Genomic DNA, 18459 nt, shown 5'->3' with positions numbered 1-18459 from the left:
TTTATGCTGTTTTACATTATTAGTACATTATTTTAATGTCATGTGTGTTACCCTGATGGTATATGTGTATGTTTGTGTCTTGTGTAAAGGCCATTAACAATAAACTCTGATTCATCATGTGGTTTTATATTGTGCCACCTGTATTATTATGGTGGTTATCAGTAAACTTTAGGGTAAAAAACAGATTTAGGTAGTGTTGGTTGTTTTGGTAGACTGTTATATTCATTAAATCACTTGATGAAGCTATAAAATATACAGGCAGCCATCCTGTAATACCTGAAACACTTTAAACTGTATTTCTATAGAGAATTTCTATAGAGAATTTCTTTTTTATTGATTTATTTTTACCATAAACTTAACAGGATATTTTTTACCAGTGCATGGTAAACCTTTACAATTTATTCTCCATCAAAAACTATTTTTATTTTTTATTTTAATTTTAATTTCCAGTAATGATGCTAACGCTGGCAATAACCACTGCATTTGGTTGCGCAAACACACCTTATGTAAACGTCCCCTTTGAAACGTGTTCAATCAGAGTCAGGTGAAACTGAAACCACACTATTTATACAGGTATAAACTAGCAGTTCAGGAAATGAATCTACTACAGTAGTTGACTTCGAAAATTTGTAGTTTTGCACATATTTTACACTTTCCCCCAACTTTTTTCAGTTCTGAGAGACAGAATCATCTTGATACAGTATGCAATAAAATTGCTGATACATTTGCCTGAATTTTGGCATGTTCACTATAGATAAACAATCCCTACAGCACTTTGAATTACAAATTTTACCTCTGATTTTAGACGTTCAATCTCAATCTCCCCATCTTCTATCTGTTGTCGAAGTTGCTTAGCAACTGTTTTCTCGGTCTCCACGATTTGGAGTAGATGGAGGTACTTCTGCATGAGCGTTTCATGCTCGGTGGCCAGGTTTCTGTAGCTGCACACAGAACACACACACACACACACATATGAATACAAACGCACACATACACAATCATCCACAAAGGCATTCAGGACACAAATACAAACATGAGTGCACACACACTCCACACAATGAGGAACATCACGTTATACTAGAAATAAAGCTCATTAGCAGAGACACAGTGTTAACACGTAACCCCATAAGCACACACTTTATCAGAGCAAACTGTGAATGCTCAAATTCAACAATTAAACAGAATTGTTGGAGCAGCGCTTATCTCAAAACAGCAAGCAAATCCAGACGCCTTCATGTTTATGCACACAGATTTAGAACTGCTGCAGGGCATCCAGAGATAAACAGCCAAAATAGTCCTTCAGTACAGACTGAGACCAGAACGGAGCAGCAGCCGCCCTCACTGCAAACGCAAGACCCGCTCTACAGAACCACTTCTTAAAAATAAACTACACCTGCTGATTATGAAAGAGAGTCTTCTGAGAGTTATTGGATATCTGTAAAACTTCTGTGTGAAGCTGATGGGGTTTGCAAACATTAATTAGTCTTTTGTTACTTCATTGATGAAGTAATCCAATGCATGAACCAAACAGTACCGTTCAAAAGTTTGGGTTCTGTACATTTAAAAAAAAAATGTTTTTGAAAGTCTCTTTTGCTCACCAATAGCTGCATTTATTTGATTAAAAATATTGAGAAATATAGACACTGATACATTTTAAACAACTGTTTTCTATTTTAGTATATTGTAAACCGTAATTTATTCCTGAGATGGCCAAGCTGATTTTTTTGTATCACATGATTCATCAGAAATCCTTCTAATATGCTAATTTGGTGCTCAAGCAACATTTCTTATTATTATCAGTTTTTTCACAATTTTTTTTGTGGAAACAATTTATTTTTTCAGGATTCTTTGATGAATAGGTTCAAAAGGACAGAATTACAACAAACCTTTTGCAAATGTTTTTGCAAATCTTACTGACCTCAAACGTTTGAACAGTAGAAGTGTAGAACAAACTAGTGGAAAATTAGTGGAAGAAATGACAAAAGTCACTAATAATATGGATGTGTTTGGCAATTTCATATTTCTTTTTCTTTTTCCAAATAGGTGTTTTTAGTGAATGAAGAGAAAACAATCTGCATTAGGTGTGTGATTGAAGTTGACAAGGAGAATGATGGGAAATGTTGTTTCCCACTGTTGGCGTTTATGTGCCCTTATCTTGTAAATACGTTCATTCTATTGCTCTACTTTCCCCTTAAACTCACAAAAGTGCCTTTTTCAACAATGACACAAATGTCTTAACTATGGGGCCGTTTACATGACACCATTTTCAACTAAAACCAGAAAACTTTTTATGTGTTTTAGCCGTTCATTTACACAATAACAGCATTTTGGAGGGCTGAAAATGCAAACTTTTGAAAACGAGATACAAAGTGCAAGTTTTTGAAAACGTTACCGTTATCGCCTCTGTGTAAACTACAAAAACGCGATTTTATGAAAACGGTGAAGTCATGCGCATGGGTATTACGTGTTCAGTCTATAGGTGTGTAGTGTTTCTTTACAAAGTGACATCGCCAACTACTGGCCTGGCATGAATAATACAGCGTTTTTAGTTGTTTTCGTGGATCCGTGTGAACAGGATCATTTTGACAATATTGTCGTCTGTACACGAAAAATGAAAAAGAAAAAATTTGCATTTTTAGCACATTGTTGTCATGTAAACATACCCTATATGTATGTTTTTTACTAGGTTTCTAGTAGAACTGCATAATATATAGCAAAATACCTCCAACCATCATTGCTATAAGTCAGTTCATGCATCTATGAACTAGAAACCAACAAGCCCAAACCATTTTCGGATATGATTATTTTGGATATTATTATTCTGATTACACTCTAAAAAAATGTTGGGTTAAAAACAAGTTGGGTTGAAAAAGGACAAACCCAGCATTTGGGTTGTTTTAACTTAGTGGTTGGGTTAAATGTTTACCTAACCTGCTGGGCAGATTTATTAACTCAACTATTGTTTAAAAATGACTATATGGCTGGCTTAAAATGAACCCAAAATAAAAAAAAAATCAGAGGCATAATTACTAGAGGCAACAATAATAATCAAAAGGTGAATATTTATTAATAAGCAATTTAACAAATATTTATTGTTTAATCATTATTTATTAAACTTATTAATAAATGTTAATTTCCAACATATTTTGTGTTCATTTTAAGCAAGCAAAACACTAATTTTTATACAATAGTTGAGTTAAATAAGACTACCCAAAAGGTTGGGCAAACATTTAACCCAACCACTGGGTTAAAACAACCCATTTGCTGGGTTTGTACATTTTCAACCCAGCTTACATTGTTTTTGATCCAGCCTGTTTTAGAGTGTAGTTTTAAATCTTCCACCATATAAAACAATTAAATATATTTTTTAAAACAATGTATATACTGTATATATTTAAAACACTCTTATGCTGCATAATGCATATAAATATACATTATTTCTCTTAACAAGGTTAACCCTTATGCCTTAACTCTCACACGAACATAAACAAACTGAAAGCATATCAAAATGCACAAAAATCCTTGACTGCACAATGGCTCTTTGTTATTAAAGACACAACATGTTGTGCTTTGTTGGTTAGTTCCCAATAGAGAATTCAAACTCATAGTTCATTACTAAAAATAAACAGTATTCCCAGCAGAACCTCTGCAACATCCAAGACTGCTTAAACAAGCTTCAGGCTAATTATAGATAATGAGACATGGAATCTGTCCACTTCGCAAAAAATTCTCCTCTGTATTCATTTCCCCCTTCACATTTCAGCTGTGTGAATGGAACAGTATAGGAAGCATAAACAAAAGCAGAGAATTCTGCCATTATGAGAATGCACTCTTTTCCTCTCTGTAGGCAAGTTCTTGTCTGACTCAACTTATCCCTAAGCACATTTCAACAAAGCAGGAAATATCCAAGGAATAAGGAGTGATTTTACATGAATTGTAAATACACGTTCACGAAATTTCTGAAAAATACACAGCACATGCATAACAAACATAGTCGAAAACAGTAGGCTTTTGTATATATGATCTTGAAATATAACTTACCTGGCATGTGATATTGCTGCCACCCATTCATCGCAGTCCTTAACGTCTTCTGTACGAAGCTCCAGGGCCTTCTGATTCTCATGGTTGAAGCTGACTGTGAAATAATACTGTAATACAGACAGAACAGAAATGCTTGTTAACTATAAAACTGGTGTTGATGATTTCACCAAGTAGAACATCCTTGTTGATCCTGGAACTAACATTCCAATCAACCAATCAGATTTGAGAGAAGGGTTTACAGTTAATGCCAAGTTTAGGCTTTTCTCATATTCACATTTCCCTCTGATTTTAGGGATAACTTATGGTTAGGGATAGGGTTGGACTATGTTTTGGGCATGTCCTGATTTAGAGTTAGACGAGTTCCTAAGTCAACATATTTTGTTGATCCTGGAACAACACTCCTGTCTGAAAATTTAGTCCTATCCCTACCCAAAACTTATCCCTAAATCCAGATGAATAACACTGATGTAGAAGCACCTAACCCTGGTTGTAAGCCTAAACTTGATATAAACTGTAAACTTGTCCCTCAAATCTGATTGGTTGATTGGAATGTTGTTCCAGGATCAACAAAGATGTCGATCCACTATGGTATGATGATTGCCAAAAAATCTATACTTGTGGAAGAAAAATTCAAAGCCACTATTCATGATTTGGTTGTCAGAACTTTCCTCCACTCTGTATGTGGAAAGACTCTGTGTATCTCTGGAAATATAAATTTGAAGCTTCTTGGAGTCTTCTTTTCAATAACCTGTTAAAAATCAATAACAATGAAACAATTAAAATTTTAATTGTTGTTTTTAATTATTATTTTATTGTCATTTTCATTAACTTAGGTCTTCAATGTAAAGATGCCCAGGGTTTTTTTTGTTTGTTTTTAAAAGCCTCATTTGAATATTTGAAAGTCTTTTCCTCAATTATTCATCCAAAATTAGTGATAATGACGAAACTTGGCAATCTAATTGTTCTTTATTATTATTGCCACTTTCCTCAAACAACAGCTCTTTTTTTAAGGTAAAAAAAAAGTTTTTTTATTTAATATTATTATTATTATTATCACTATTTCCTAATTTTGAATATCTCTGCAAATATATTTGGATTTGAAACTTTTTGGGGGCTTCTTAAAGGTTAGTTCACCCAAAAATGAAAATTATGTCATTAATGGCTCACCATCATGTCGTTCCACATCCGTAAGACCTTTGTTCATCTTTGGAACACAGTTTAAGATATTTTGAAGTCCGAGAGGTGTATGACTCATCCAATGACGGCAATTCTACAATACTAGCAATTCTAAAGCTATTCTACATTGTTTGTATTGTGGTATTGCTATATTTTTTTAAAAAGGTGCGCAAGTGTGCATGTCGCGGATGTCCTAATCGCCAAAAACAACAAAGTAAAAGTACATTACCAACGCCGACAGATGAAAGGATTCAATGGAATCAATTCCATGGAAAAGACTCCGGAAGAGAAGACAATGCTGAATAAAGTCGTAGTTTTTCTTATTTTTGGACCAAAATGTATTTTTGATGCTTCAAAAACTTCTAACTAACCCACTGATGTCACATGGACTACTTTGATGATGTTTTTATTACCTTTCTGGACATGGACAGTATACCGTACATACATTTTCAATGGAGGGACAGAAAGCTCTCTGACTAAATCTAAAATATCTTAAACTGTGTTCCTAAGATGAACGGAAGTCTTACGGGTTTGGAACGACATGAGTCGTTAAAAAAACATTTATGACAAAATTTTCATTTTTGGGTGAACTAACCCTTTAACTATTTTTCAAATTCAGTGATGATGATATATTTTGAAATCTAATTGTCTTCTTTTATTATCGTCACTCTCCCTAATTTTCTGTTCTGACCTCCCAAGCCTGTGATACAAGACCACCTGTTTTGTGTCAGGGTCCTTACCCAGTTTCGGGTATTTTTGCAATAATGACGGCTAATTGTACATTATCCCTTAATAGAGTCCAGTGTTTGAACTGTATTTTGACAACTGGCACAAATGAATACAAACCATATACAAATAGCAAGTCTTTCTGCAGCAAATACATTTTTTGACAGCTTTGAATGTGGCAATTCAATGAATCTTCCATGGCACAACATAAATACAAACACAACTCCTTTGCATATGCAAATATGACACAGTGTACGCCGTGCATAATTTCACCAAGAACACCATAAACAAGGAACCAACTACTGTGTGGTTATACCTCCCTGATCTCTCAGACTGATGAGTGAGAGTGCATGAAGAGTCAACACAGGATCTGCTGGGTCTGAGCGGATGTGCTGAGGGAAACATCCCTGTGCCTGAGATAGCTCCAGCTCTCCAGAGGAATACCATAAAACATGTAAACTGGGAGCATGGCGCATTACATAACTGTATGCTACCTGTTACCTAGCAACTCTGTGCGCTAGTGGCTATGGCTCTGTATGTGCTACTCGTCTCTCCTCATTTCAGAAAGCCAGGCCTTAGCGCTGAATCCCAACAACCTCCATTTCTGCTGCACGGCAGACCTTCAAGATGCCTTAGCGCTGCTAAATTACATCACAGTCATTTGACTCATGCGGTGGAGACCCACTGGAAGCAGAAATTTCTGCAAAAAAGTCCACATATTTGGAAAACAGTACGGAAAAAAATGTATTATTCAAGAAAAACACTTGAATGGGCAAATCAAACCTTTTTTTTTCTCTCTGTTTACACACATTCGACCATATTTCAATATTTCAATAAATCAATTTCTCACAATCCATGCATGAAATGTGAATAAAAAGTGAGTCTATACATTATTTAAAAAGAGAAATCAGACATCCAAGATCTGAAATGACTTCAATGTAACCCCAAAAGTAGAAGTAACCATTTTAGGTATTGTATATAAATACGTTATATTAGATTCAGGGATCATATAGAATACAAATTTATCATCTTCACAAAGCTTCATTTTAACAACATCACTGTCCAATCCTATTTTATCCACTGTTTGCCTTATAAGACAAACCCATCCTTTATTTTGTTGATATGTATGGAAGTGGATAGATTTTAAACAGAACTGTACACAAATTAGAAAAACATACAGTAAAATGTTGTTTCTGGGGCACTTAAAATAGTGATATAAAGTATTTTCCCCCTTTTTCAAATACATTTTGAGGAGCACATCCTGTGGATTATACTCTGTATCACTTCTCATTCACAAACGAACATGTATAACATCAATAAGCACACATTAACTCTAAGGTAAATTGATGTATTCAGTCCACAATGTAGGGGACAAGAGTGCACAGTATCAAAATGAGAGAGAGTGAGAGAAAGGGAAAATTTGCCCAATTTTACACTGTTCACCAATTCATTCCTGTGAGACGGTCTGTAAAGCTTGACTCAGCGAACAACAGTAACTAAGGTGGGTGGAGTTTAGCAAAAAAGAGTCAATTGTGGTTGATCTTGGGTGAATTAGAGATTGATCACATTGACACACAAGTTTCCTGCAGTGATTAATGGGAATGAAGACTGTGGTTCACTTGAAAACACTCAGAAACAATCATCAGAAGTACTATAGGATCTTAAAGGTGCACTAAGTGATTTCTGAGAAACACTGTTGATAGGGGATTGGACTGAGCAGCACAACACATTTGTAGCCAATCCACACATGATGGGGGAGGAGAGAGAGAGTGAGCAAGAGGGAGATTTGAAGAAAGACTGTAGAAAGAGAGATGGCTGAGAGACATTACAAAAGAGAAAAGCTCAGAGGAATATCACTGGAAAAAGAATGGTTATGATCAGGCAAGAGCTTTAGGACTCGTGTTAATATAAGAAAAGCTTTCCAGTGCTGGAGAGACCTAAGCGGGAAGAGGTTGCTCAGAAATTGCTTACTGCATCTTTAAGTTTTAATGAAAGAATAGACATCCTATGAAGCTCAGTAGAGTATCTTTGTTTAGCCACACAACACTCTAGTCTCATTCATGGATCTGAACCAAAAACAAATCTGTAAACTTCCAAACTTGCTCTTCAGTGTTCAGGCCAAAACAATCCCATCTTCACAAACATTAAGTACCTAGTGCCAATTCCAAGACTGTTTTCCATCAGTGCAGCCCAGTTGATCAGGTCTTGGATAAATTATATGCTTATTAAAAACACTGATAAATTGTTGTAGGAACAAACACATTAAGTCTTTTAATGCATGATACTTATAATGTGTGTGTGTGTGTGTTTGCTTGCATGCTTTTCAATGCCATGCCAGCTTTGTTTGCTGTTCTCATGATGAAAACAATACTTAATAAATAAACTAAATTAGATATTTAAGACCACTTTCCCCCCAAAATTTTAAAACTAAATTTGAATTTTTTTTCAAAGAAGTAAAAATATAACAGTCTAATAACATATGTTTGACAGCTCTGACATGATATACATATTTAACATCAGGAGAAAACCCACCCATATGTACAAGTCTTGTGTGTCCTATCTTGTATCATGTGACTTCCCAATGGTTATTAAAGGTAAAAAAGTAAAAGAAAAAGATTGCTTTCATGTAATTTGTTTTTTTAAACATTCCATATATTTATATAAAGGAAACTGGCCATTTATGTTCATCCTGCCATGCTGATCTTTTAGACATATGTCGTATTGTTAGATATATGACATCTTGTTGCATAATTCTCATGGATGAAGTACAATGTTTCTTTTACCATTTCCTTTCCCTGAGCTTCCATGAGCTTTCAAAAATCAAAGTCAGCTTAATTCTTTCAAGTCATGTATATTTACTTACCGAACTGTTTTTGAGTGCATATCCACACACACACACACACACACACACACACACACACACACACACACACACACACACACATATATATATATATATATATATATATATATATATATATATATATATATATATACATATATTTATACAACAGTTCTGTCTGTTTCTCGAATCTGATTGGCTGATAGCCATGTGATATTTCAGTGATAACAGCACTCCTACTGCCTTTTCACCGTTTGTATCACTCCGCTTGAAGTGACCGTCATGGCGGCCGATCAAATCAACCGTAATTTTTACAAATACTACTTCTTGTACCACGAACTGTAGTTTTAATAGTTTTTTAGGCGAGAATGTAGTTGTTTAGACCTGAAATATGTGACTCATATTTAATAACAGCGCCTATTTTACAATTTGTTTGGACGTTTTCGGAGATGCGATCTCGAGTGTGTCAGCGGCCGTTCAGTGCTTCTGTAACCGCCGAGAACAGCTTCATCTCGGCCAGTGCCTCGGGGATTTGCCGCTGGCTCTTATAGTGGTTAAACACGAGACATAATTCAATTTACATAGAACGGGCAATCTTTGGTCTTATTAATCTATTATTTGTTACAAAGCAAGTCGAATTGTGCTATATTAAATTTGATAATAATAAACGTTACGTTACATATAGCACATTGACTACAACTAGACGGGACATATCAGACTCTTCTCTGCTTCAAATATGTAAAACATTAAATTTTATAAACATATGTTTTTTTGAGTAAAGAAAACGCTTTACATTTTTTTTTTCAAACATCAGATCTTTTATTTACCTTTGCATTGCACAGAGATGTCCAAACTGCGTGCGCACTTCATTCACGAGGTGAGGCGGATTAATGAGGCTTGATTGACAGTTTGAGGATCCAATGGAGTTAGTAGGTTTTGTCACAAGCTCTTTAAAATCCTTTTCATTCGTTAAATATTTGTAAAACCCACATACCAGCGTAAATGGTGACCTATTTTTTTTTTTTTAATAACTAGTGCTTCATGTTTGACTGAACTGTACAATTGTGCTTATATGTTGTTCAATAAATATTATTTTATATAAATATGTCCATTAAGTAATATGGATTGAGTGAACATTACATTAATATGCCATTAGATGGCGGCAACACTTTACAGGAGAATTAGTCAGGGAGTCACAAGAGACTTTTAAATTGAAAGGAACTTTTTCAAAAGGAAGTTGTTTTAGCGCTGTGGTGTTATGGATGGAAAATTCCCAAAGCTGAAAAAAAAAAGACAAATACAAAGATCGCTTACCTCAGCAGACATTCAAACGGACTTGTTTAAAGGATGTAATATTATGGACATCGACTTGATGAATGAATGTAATGCAATATACCAGACAGGTAATAGCTACTCTCTCTCTCTCTCTAATACTGTAGAAAATTCAATGTGTTTCAATGAAGCGACTGAACGTTCCTTCGTTACTAGTTCTAAAGTGACATTTAGGGACTTTAAGCAGCAGCTGCTGATACAACGGCATTCTGGCGTTCCATTGCGCATGCGCAAATTTAACTGCTACTTCTTGACGTTCTACTGTGACCGTCTACTACGGCAGGGTAGCCGATTTGCCGTAGTCGATAATACGTGACAGACTAGATAAGTAAATGTTATGTGCTATGGTTATGTGGTATTTTAGTTGTATCTGTATGTCATTTAATGCCAACAGCAACCATTCTCTTGCTTTTATTTACATGTAATGTATTGTTTACTATGTCAAATGATTAAATGATCCACGCGATCCTCTTTGTTGTTGCTTAGTGATTTTTTCGTTCTTTAGCTACGGCAGTTGACAGTTTACTTCCGGTCGTCGTTGCCGTTCCATCAACAGCTGTTGCTTAAAGTCCCTATAATTTTAGAGTTAGCAACGGAGGCTTGGTTTAACTGACAACTTGAGTTTTGAAACGTTCCTTCGTTACTAGTTCTGAAGTGACGTTTTAGAATTAGTAACGGAGGCTTGGTTCAACTGACAACTTGAGTTTTGAAACGTTCCTTCGTTACTAGTTTTAAAGTGACATTTTAGAGTTAGCAATGGAGGCTTGGTTCAACTGACAACTTGAGTTTTGAAACGTTCCTTCGTTACTAGTTCTGAAGTGACGTTTTAGAATTAGTAACGGAGGCTTGGTCCAACTGTCAATTGAGATTTGAATCCGTGGCGGAAGGAAGTAGTGCTGCACAAAAGAGGGTTTTAAAGACACTCCGTTGTTGTTCTTATTTTTTACACACTCGTGCCGTCGAACTGTTGTATAAACGCAATATCACACTCGGAGCCGTGCGATATGGCTGTATATCTGATATACAGCCATATCGCACGGCTACTCGTGTGATATTGCTCATTTATATATATATATATATATATATATATATATATATATATATATACACAAACACACACACACACACACGTTGTGTTTCTGTGAATTGTGGGGACTCCATAGGCGTAATGTATTTTACACTGTACAAACTGTACATTCTATCCCCCTACACTACCCCTACCCCTAAACCTAACCATCACAGGAAACATTCTGCATTTTTACATTTTCAAAAAAACATAATTTAGTATGTTTATAAATCCATTTACATTGTGGGGACCGCTGGCTACATTTGGTCCCCACAATGTAATATAAACAAGTACACACACACACACACACACACACACACACACACACACACACACACACACACACACACACACACACACACAATAAACATGACTTTTTCTTTGGGAGATCAATCAAGTGCTTTAAAACCACAATATGACACATGTGAACAACAATGTTTTTTAAAAAAAGGCTTACAAAACCCATTAATGATAAACCAGCAATATCAAACCAAATGTGCTACAAGCCTACAAATTACAAAACAGTGACTATTACACAGTCATATAATGAAGGATAGGATGCTTCAGATAAAGGATATGACATTCAAAAATGATCACTGTTATCTTTAAGCATACTCTGCATAAACGAAACAAAGGAATTGTAAATAACACATTATGAAAGTTGCTGTATAATGTATGAGTTCATACAGGTCCTTTCAGATACTTTCATCAGACAACCATATTTTCTTTTATCGTTGCAACCTGTTACCTGTCACGTCAGCCTTTGCTAAATAAAGTGAGCCATAGTTTTGGGAAAGAAAATGGCCTGGAAAAGAATAAAAGTGTACCACGTGACTCTGTTACAAGTCAAATCCATAACGCATATCTTAAGCAAGGTGTATGCTCTTTTTTTCTTTTGCATTTTTTTTTTTTTTTTTTGCATTATTATGTTCCCACTCCTCTGTAAAGGACAAATTGTATTATGTCTGTCTTGAGCACTAATGCAAGTGCAATCTGCAAGGAGACCAAAATAGCAAGCATCAGTAAGTCGACATGCACTCGCTCTTTTTGTTGAGCTGCAGAAATGCAACTGTTCCCAAAAGAGAGATGAATGTTTTGCTATAAATGGGCCCTGACCCCTCAGAGGTACTGAACAGAACAAATTTAGCCCAAACAGCGTTAGCATTAATGAAGGAGGTGCAACGCACTGCTACATGCTCCCGCAACACACACACACCATCCCTCCAACCACTCTTTTTCTCATGCAAATAGGAGTTGCCATAGGAACCATGGGCTCAAATGCAGTTATATTAAAGAAGGGGCCAATAAATGAATGGTAGAGCAGAGTGATTGCTATGTAAATACAATGACAATGAAAGAAAAGGTAGCAGGATGGTTTTCAATAAAACGCAAATTTGCGATGAATGCATGTTGCCCAAAAGTCCCTTTGTGCTGAGTAAGTGCTTTTTTAGATTAGAGAATAGCCTCTATGAACACTGCAATCTAAAAAACTAAATTTAATTAGAAATTAAAATGGAAAAATGTGGAGACCGGTGTGTACGCAATGATAATCTGAACATCCCAGACTGAATCGGACTGATTTTTTCCCTAAAAAAGTAAGTAAATATACACCTGCACACCTGTGTATTGCCGAACTCTAGATTTAATAGAGCGTCCCACTTTTTTGCTCCTGTTTCTGTGAGTTGGCACACCTGGAGAAATAGAGGCACAGTATAATGCTAAATATGAATATGCAACAAATACTACATTAAGATTATAAGAGGTTACAAGAACCTCATTAGGTCTACAGACTTTAGATCAGATCTAATGAAGGTAATAATCAGGAACAAAAAGAACATCCGACCTTGATGGGATTTAATAACACAAGGGACTAAATGATTGGGGAAATCACCAAAGAGAAGTCTGCCATTTTCATTAGAAGATTGAGGTCAAAATTAAAAAATAAATAAACTAAATAATAATAAAAAATAAAACACATGAATGGATGAATCATTCACAATAAGATCAAGAACATGTATTTAGAAAATAGATGGGGTGAATTTGAAACCAAAATAAGGACTGTTGATGAATGTTTTTATTTTTGGGTGATCTATACCTTTAAGACACTGAAAGTAATGAATCATCATCACTATGAAACTTTCTATGTGTTCCATTAAAGGGGTACTTTACTGCTGGCTAAATGGGCTTTCACTAAAACTTGGCTGCCTATACAGCAAAAGTCGAAACATTTTTAGAAAAAATAGAGAAAAAAGGCTGTTCTCTTCCCTTTGGCAAAATAGGTAGGAAAACTTCAATACCCATAATGCACTGGGAATGTTGCCATCCAAGGCCACTCCCACCAGTCTGCTATGGACATGCTATCCAGAGTCAAATACGGCCTTGCTTTAGTAGGAAATACTTCTTAGCAAACTTTTAGTCATATGGTGTTAAGTGCAAGAATTCAATGAGTAAATGTTTAGTGGGAGTTACTTTGTTTCCAATGAAGGATCCAGTGCATTGTAGGCAGCGCCTCAAGGCTAAACAGAATCGTAAATACGTAGAGAAAACCACAACGGACAATCTGAAAAAGCTCTGTGTTAGTCAACATTTCAAACTGGATGACCATGAACAGTGTTCGGGAGGGGGAAAAAACTGAAAGATACTGCCGTTCTGTCAGTTCCGTCCAAAGCAAAGCGCTGTTGCATACAGGTAAGAAAGTTGTTGCCATTGTGTTCCATTTTTACCATAATGATGTTTAAAGAATAGCCAAAGTGCAATACAATTTTCATTGATAAATCTACCCTTACACTAACTGTTCTGTTAACAACCCTCTGTCAATCCGACTGTCCGTGGGCAAAAAAGCAGAAGTATAATCTGCAGTTTTTACGAAAGCCCTGGAGCTGTCAAATATGGAAGCTTGTTTCCACCCATGAATAAAAATTAAAAGGGTAATTGCGACTTTTTATTTCCCAATTCTTTCTCGCAATTGCGAGTTTATATCCCGCAATTCTGAATTTTTATCTTGCAATGACGAGCTTACTGTATATCCTGCAATTCTGACTTTTTTTCCTCACAATAGTGAGTTTATATCTTTCAATTTTTTTTATCTTGTGAGATTAAAAGTCACAATTACCTTTTGTATTTTTATTCACGGGCGGAAAGAAGCTGACAAATAATTGATTTTTGCTGACAAATAAGCATGAATTTCTCAGTCCAGGTAACAGAGAATGAGAAAACATTGTTCATTTACATATACCGCCGACATTTTAACAATACAAAGCGGGTTGAAAATCTGTGAAGTTACACTTCAAATATGTTAATATGTGTATGTATACAAGTAGAAGACCAATGAAAGTATCTATATACTTGAGCTCTGCTCAAGGCAAGTATTAGCAAAATGGCAGGTATCTTACATTTATGCATTTTGAGTGAAAACACAAAGCTTGCCAGGGTAAATTATTCATGCAAATGACTTATGCTGAATGAGGCTACAGTGTGCAGGCCTAATATAAAGGGTGAAGTCTAACACCGAGCTGTTGATTGTGAGGTAACGTCCCTCTTACTAGGCTCTGTTCTTTAGAGGATGACAGACATGCACAGCATCAAACTCCATGCCGCATCCTGCTTTGTCAGCACAGGGACAGCTGTTCACAGGAAGGTCTTAGACTCACGTTGAATTGCGGTCCTTACACACACAGATAAGCACTGCAGGTTGAAGACACAGCCAGGCAGGTTTAACCAAGGTAAAACATCTTCAGCTATGCGAGTAGTAAAAAGTCGTCTTTGTAAAGCGAAGAACTGATGCAGCTTTTCAGAGATTTTGTTTCAGGATCAATTGAAGAACCATTCGAAGTAGTGTGTGCTTCAGATTGCCATATGGCTGCAGTGATTAAGTCGCTGTCGCATCAGGTTGCTGAATATTAAATGTGCACTTTGTAAGTTTTGTTTACATTTCACTGGCTCTTATACTGACACCTATAGGTTTAAACTGCTTTCACTCCTCTACGTCAATATTTTTTTGCATGCGTCCACATTCTTTCACAGATCCCAACAAATTTTGTGCATTGTTTGGGGGTTCGTGCTGGTGCACAGTATACGTCGCAAGCTCTCTCCCTGTTCAATGCAGTGCGGCTGTGTCTTAAACGGAGACATTTGATGGTGTGTCGTCCATGGCCACCACTTGACGTCCTGCCATTTGTCCTCACTCTGTGTAGCTGCAGGTCATCACTTCAGCACGGACAGCTTGAGTGGACATTTTATTTTTCCACTCGTACCGATTCTTTTTGGACTGTCTAATGGATCACACACATGCTGATCCATACCATTATCATTTGAAAACAGTAATTTATAAAGTGATATGATTATTGTCCATACTATTATTGTCATTATTTGTAACAGTTGGGTTCTGGAAGTAAAAATTCCATTCATTTTTCCATAGAGGAATTGATTTTTAATGATAACTTATTCATCTTTAAAGAAAGATCTGTGTGCTTTGAGGTTTTTAATCAATGATATAAGCTGTTGTTGAAGCCATCAGCCCATTATTTCAACATTTTTTAAATAATCACATTGAACAGAGGAATTCTTGGTGAAAAACTACATTACCCATGATTCTGCAAAGAGATCTCAATCAATCAGAGAATCGCAACAAGCAGGACGTAATGAAGTCAATCTCCCTATACGCTCTCAAACTACAAAATACAATCTTTAAAACAATAGTTTTATATTCCTCCATCGTTTTTTTAATTTATGTCATTTGCAATGCTTCATGGGACTGTAGTTCTTTCCTTCATTTACTACACTTTTTGTCAAATTTTCAAAGGTTTTTTGCTTCAAATTAAAGTTTGTATTGTGATTCACCTTGTAGCTGGCTGGTACAGTTTATAGCCTTTAACTAAGACTTTTTTACAATTCCAATGGTAAAAATACTTGCAGAATCAAGGCAGCTGAAAAAGTGATCAAGGACTTCTGCACTTTATTTCATGACTCTTCTGGTCATGTGATCTCAACATGGTGGCCTCCATTAGAAGACCACCCGCTCCATGTAGAATAAAGCCATTTTTCTCCTGTTCTCCATATCATTTTAATTATATTTGTCAAAAGTGACATTCATTTCTTTAGCACATTTTAACAAGTAAAAAAAAAAAAATTAAGTTAGGCTAACTACACGTTTTTATAGGCGCAAGATATCTATCGATATGTAAAAATGTGGATACATAATCACTCTGAAATTAAACAAGGATGGCACAAAACATTACCATAACTATGTTTCAGTGATAACTACATTAAATACTTTGAAATGATGATAAGAAATATTTGAAGGAGTCACTAGCCTAACGGTTGGATCATAACAACACTAACAAAGAACATTAAATGCTGCATAACACCTTTCCAGACGCCCAAACAGTGCCGTGCGAACATAAAGTTCAGTTTTAGGAGCGATTTGTTATTAAACACGTTGTGAAGACGCAGTTGCCAAGGTAGGATGCTATTAATATCAGCGCGGGAATTAAATCAATACGTCAAACAGACTGCGATTCTACGCCAGTTTTCCGCATGATGGCGACTCTGAGGTTTATAAAGTGCTTCTCTAGCGTCATTTTCTCTCTTGTGTGAAGCAGAGAGCGGAACAGCCAAAACTTAAATGTCTCTGAGGAGAAACGCTGAAAAATAGGAGCCATTGTTCTTGGACAGCTAAACGGATATCAAACGATTAAAGTCACTGAACTTACATAGGTAAACTGTTGACTGTATAGGCCTACTTAAAATAGGCTAATTCTGTCATGTCCTCTCCTTCATGTTGTCTATTTTCTCTTTTTCCATACACTGAAAGTGAGTGGTGACTGAAGCCGTCGTTTCTGTTTGAGTTTCACTGACGAAAGAAAGTCATACAGGTTTGAAACATTGAGGGTGAGTAAATAATGACTGCTTGGATGAACCTGGCCTTTAATGACTAAAAACAAAATCGTACAATAGGATATTTGTAGGCTTATTCAGTTATAATTTACGTAATCACAAGGAATCTAGTATCAATATTCATACGCGTATTACGCAACACATAATTGGCTTTCAAACTGTGATCTTGCACAAAAGATGCTCATTTCCAAACAAAAGTAGGCTAGACATGCCAGAGAAACTCTATTAAAGTAAACGAAATATCAGATGCAAAAAGCACTGAGCAAAGCAGTAGATGCTGCCTGGTGGTAAAATTGTTGGTTGTCTCGAGCGCATGCTCATCATTTTTACGCATAAAACAACCCCCCCCCAGTCGCTTCTGGCTGGAAACAGAATGCCCATTTTTAGTTGCCCTACCCCAAAAGTAACTCCATTCTAAAGGTATATATCAACATTACAGAAGTATGCACAAAAGTTGGCATTCCGTTTGTTTCGTACCTGTTTTTCCAAGCACTCCTTGGCTGATAGTGAAGGTTTGGGTGAGGGCGACCTGTCACACACACATCCCTCCAACAGGTATAATCCCGAAGGTCGCGAGCTGGACTCGCTCTCAAAATAAAAAAGCATATTTTGCAACAGAGCAAACCACTTGGTGTGCCATTTTGTGTTGTCGGAGCTCTTTTTGCTTAAGCAGCCTCGCCTCGTGCCATCTTTCTTTGCCAAAAGACCCAGGTAGGTGACATGACCATCATTAAGTCGAATTCCCTTCTGCATTTTTGTGAAGAAGATGCTGGTTTTGGGGGGGAACGGCTTGTTTCGGTCCTTACATCTTCTTAGCACGAGATCCCCGAGCAGACGGGCACTTTCTGGATTAGAAACGAAGCCTGGCACGTTCTGCCCATCCACTGCAATCACCGCCTTGGCATGAAGTAGGGAAGAAGCGCAGAGAAAAACGAAGAATGCCAAAGTCTACCATCGTAATGTTGTCGATTGTGTACAATCTGTGGGAAAAGATGCAAAACGCCTCCCGTAACCTCTTCTGTGACGCGGCGAGCGGAGAGAAGTAGGCTACAGTGTATGCGAGTGATGGTTTGTCGCGTTCTCACGTGAAATTCTCTATAAACCAGTGCGCGCGCTCACTGCTGAATGAGGCAGTGGCGTCACGTGATCTGGTTTCAGAACCTCGGACAGAGCGACAAATGTACTTTTACAGGCACTTGAGTTCATTTTGGATCTGTTGCACAGATGATGACGGCTCTTTTCGCTTCGTACGACGAACAAATGTTGCCATTCATATATAATTAGACTTACGTGCCATGTTTACACTAAACGTAACGCATAATCTGCATCTGAAGGGGCATCTTTCACAAACGGTGAATTTCTGTGCAACGGAGAGGCGGCA

The 18459-nt window shown here is 36.5% G+C and overlaps 1 protein-coding gene across 1 annotated transcript in view; it reads right to left on the bottom strand.

The window, feature by feature from the left end:
- Positions 1–18185, bottom strand: part of rasgrf1 (Ras protein specific guanine nucleotide releasing factor 1) — a 53047-nt gene extending 34862 nt beyond the window's left edge. The window contains exons 1-3 of the mRNA XM_067389343.1: positions 17556–18185; positions 4042–4148; positions 794–941 (exon numbers count right to left, since the gene is read on the bottom strand). Of these exons, the coding sequence (XP_067245444.1) occupies positions 794–941; positions 4042–4148; positions 17556–17831 (531 nt within the window). The 5' untranslated portion in view covers positions 17832–18185. The remainder of the gene's footprint in view (positions 1–793; positions 942–4041; positions 4149–17555) is intronic.
- Positions 18186–18459: the final 274 nt, after the last annotated feature.

Source organism: Chanodichthys erythropterus, chromosome 7, assembly GCF_024489055.1.
Source record: "Chanodichthys erythropterus isolate Z2021 chromosome 7, ASM2448905v1, whole genome shotgun sequence".
NCBI classification, from domain to species: Eukaryota; Metazoa; Chordata; class Actinopteri; order Cypriniformes; family Xenocyprididae; genus Chanodichthys; species Chanodichthys erythropterus.
Note: the sequence above shows the minus strand (reverse complement) of the source record. Positions and strands in the feature narration are given on the sequence as shown.